We start from the raw sequence: 2,417 nt of genomic DNA, 5'->3' as shown, positions 1-2,417 counted from the left end.
AAAAAAAAAAAAAAAAAAAAGAAGAAGAAGAAGAAAAAGAGAGAAAGAGAAGCTCGAAACTTCCGGCTGGGAAGTTGCAGGTTGTACAATGAACAATGAAAGTTTCGATCCGCGAAACGTTGAAAAATGCATCAGCAGCGGAACCGATGCTTCCTTAATTTCGTATTCGCGGTGGCTACGGGTGTCATTACGTGTCTGCCAATAGCCACGTTGTCGTAAATCACTTATGGCTTTTGTGTATATCGCGTGCAAAGCCAAGGAAGCAGCTGCGCGAATTCCCAGGCTCTTTCCACGATCCGCCACGATGGTTGGTGCGGTTGGGTAGTAGAGCCGCTGGCTGCCGCGCCGGTGGCTACGTATGCAACTTCGAGACAAAAGAGGAGAACCGAAGAGAGAGGCTGAAAGGGCTGATGAGCAGGTGCCACTCTTCAATTTCAATCGTTTTACCGTACCGCTTAACCGTACTTTTTTTCCCTTCCTTTTCTTTTTTTTCACCCCCTTTCCCTTCCTTCCATTCCCCCATTTCCCTTTGCCCTTTTTTCATTTTTTTATTTTATTTTATTTATTTATTTTTTTCTTTTTTTTCTTTTTGGTTATACAAGATTTAATAAACTTATTCGGGCCGGAAGACCTTTTTCGGATTAACTCTCTCTGGCCACCCGGTCTTTTTTAATATTAATTCCCCTCCGGTCCGTGAATGGGAGGAGAAAAAAGAAGAAAGGGAGGGAGGGAAGTTTAATAAGGTGACTTGCAAATGATATAAAGATCTCCGGAGCCGAATTTCTTCGGATGATCGTTTTTTATATTCTGGTTAAGCTCGTTTATAATTGAAGTTCGTTTTTGCTAGGGAATTTTTTTTTGTCACTGCTCGAAAAATCGATTTCGTCCCTCGTGTTCTCGACTCAAGTTTTAGGGTGAAGAGATTTTGTTAATTTGGTTCCTAAGTATCAAATATTTTAATGGCAATAAAATTATTGTTTAGGGATTTTTTTTTTATTTTCGTTAGATTCTACTTTTTTTTCTAGATTTTCTTTTCGCGAATTTGGAATTGTGTGTAAGAATTGTATCTATGTAAAGTTGTACGATACATCATATAATGTAATTGTGTATGTAACATCCTTTATATTTATAACGTTAATAAATTATATATTAATAAATATTATAAATAATTACAATATATGATGTAAATATAACTTTTTTTCGTGTAATGATGATGACGTGTTAAAAACAAGCGATATTATGATATACAAGATCTTTCTTACTTACGCATGGCATTGATTCTGCAAAAAGTTAAATTCCTCTTTGATCCTATCGCAGGATTCTCCGACTGTGAATTTAATTTGTTGGCCGGGTTGCGGCGGACCCTGAAACAAATATATAAAGAAAACGTTAATAATCCAGCAATTAAATTAATGATCTTGTTATTTCTTTGTTCGATTTCTTAAACGGTTAACAGATGTTTGTCGAGTTATCCAATCAACAACGAACGATTGTTTTTTCCCTTACTCGATAATTCTTATTTTTCCTTCTCGATATATTTTATGGATAAACGTTGTTTGCGAATTTGTTAAAAAAAATATTAAATTTAATTTTATAATAAAACAAAATATCATCATTTCAAACGCCATTCTTAACGATAATTGCGAGTTAAACGCCAAAAAATATCGGATTTCACAGTAATAAACTATGGTTTAATTCGCGAAAGCTGGGAAATATAGCGGTTAGAATATCTAACTACATCGTGTATGATATTGCATTATAACGCAACAGCATGTAAAACACGAACAAACTTTGCAGTCTAAAGTTTACTTCTATTCGTGGCGCATGTTACGCGAAAACCACCGGCGCAAGATTGCATATCATTATCTTTTTACTCGATACACGATTCTCGTATGAAAATTAAAAACTGTAGTATCCGTTTTGGATGCTATTCGTTTCGTTTCTTAATTTACCTTTGTTGCCGTGATACGTTAAATCGATAAAAAAAAGCGTATATAATAATAAAATATCGTTGTAAGAACTGTATTACACAATCTAACAACTTACTTTCGAATTCTGTACAAATAAATTTCAAATTCGCATAATTTTTATACACTTTCATATTATTGCAACAGATGAACATTACGAATTAAAAAAATAACTTATCAACGATCAAAAAGTTTAAGTTTTTACAATCCTATATAACTTTACTGATTCCTTCCAACAAATAAGAAATAAATTAATTCCAACAATATCAAACACTCTCTTAAAACTCAAAAAACAAAATAAAAATTCCTTTTCGCATTTTTCCACTTGAAAACCTTCCCCCTTCCCTCCCCCCTCGTTAAATCCCACCAACATTCATCAAGACTCCGATTCCTCTCGGAGTTTCTTCTTCCCGATAAGTATATCCCGAGAGAAAAGAATTCGATACGCTC

The 2,417-nt window shown here is 34.4% G+C and overlaps 1 protein-coding gene across 1 annotated transcript in view; it reads right to left on the bottom strand.

The window, feature by feature from the left end:
- LOC102681688 (protein groucho-like) overlaps positions 1-2,417 on the bottom strand; it is a 63,031-nt gene that overhangs the window by 37,156 nt on the left and 23,458 nt on the right. The window contains exon 2 of the mRNA XM_006618739.2: positions 1,267-1,364. Coding sequence (XP_006618802.1) covers positions 1,267-1,364 — 98 coding nt within the window. The remainder of the gene's footprint in view (positions 1-1,266; positions 1,365-2,417) is intronic.

The sequence above is a fragment of the Apis dorsata genome, unplaced genomic scaffold, assembly GCF_000469605.1.
Source record: "Apis dorsata unplaced genomic scaffold, Apis dorsata 1.3 scaffold_371, whole genome shotgun sequence".
In the NCBI taxonomy this organism is placed as follows: Eukaryota; Metazoa; Arthropoda; class Insecta; order Hymenoptera; family Apidae; genus Apis; species Apis dorsata.
Note: the sequence above shows the minus strand (reverse complement) of the source record. Positions and strands in the feature narration are given on the sequence as shown.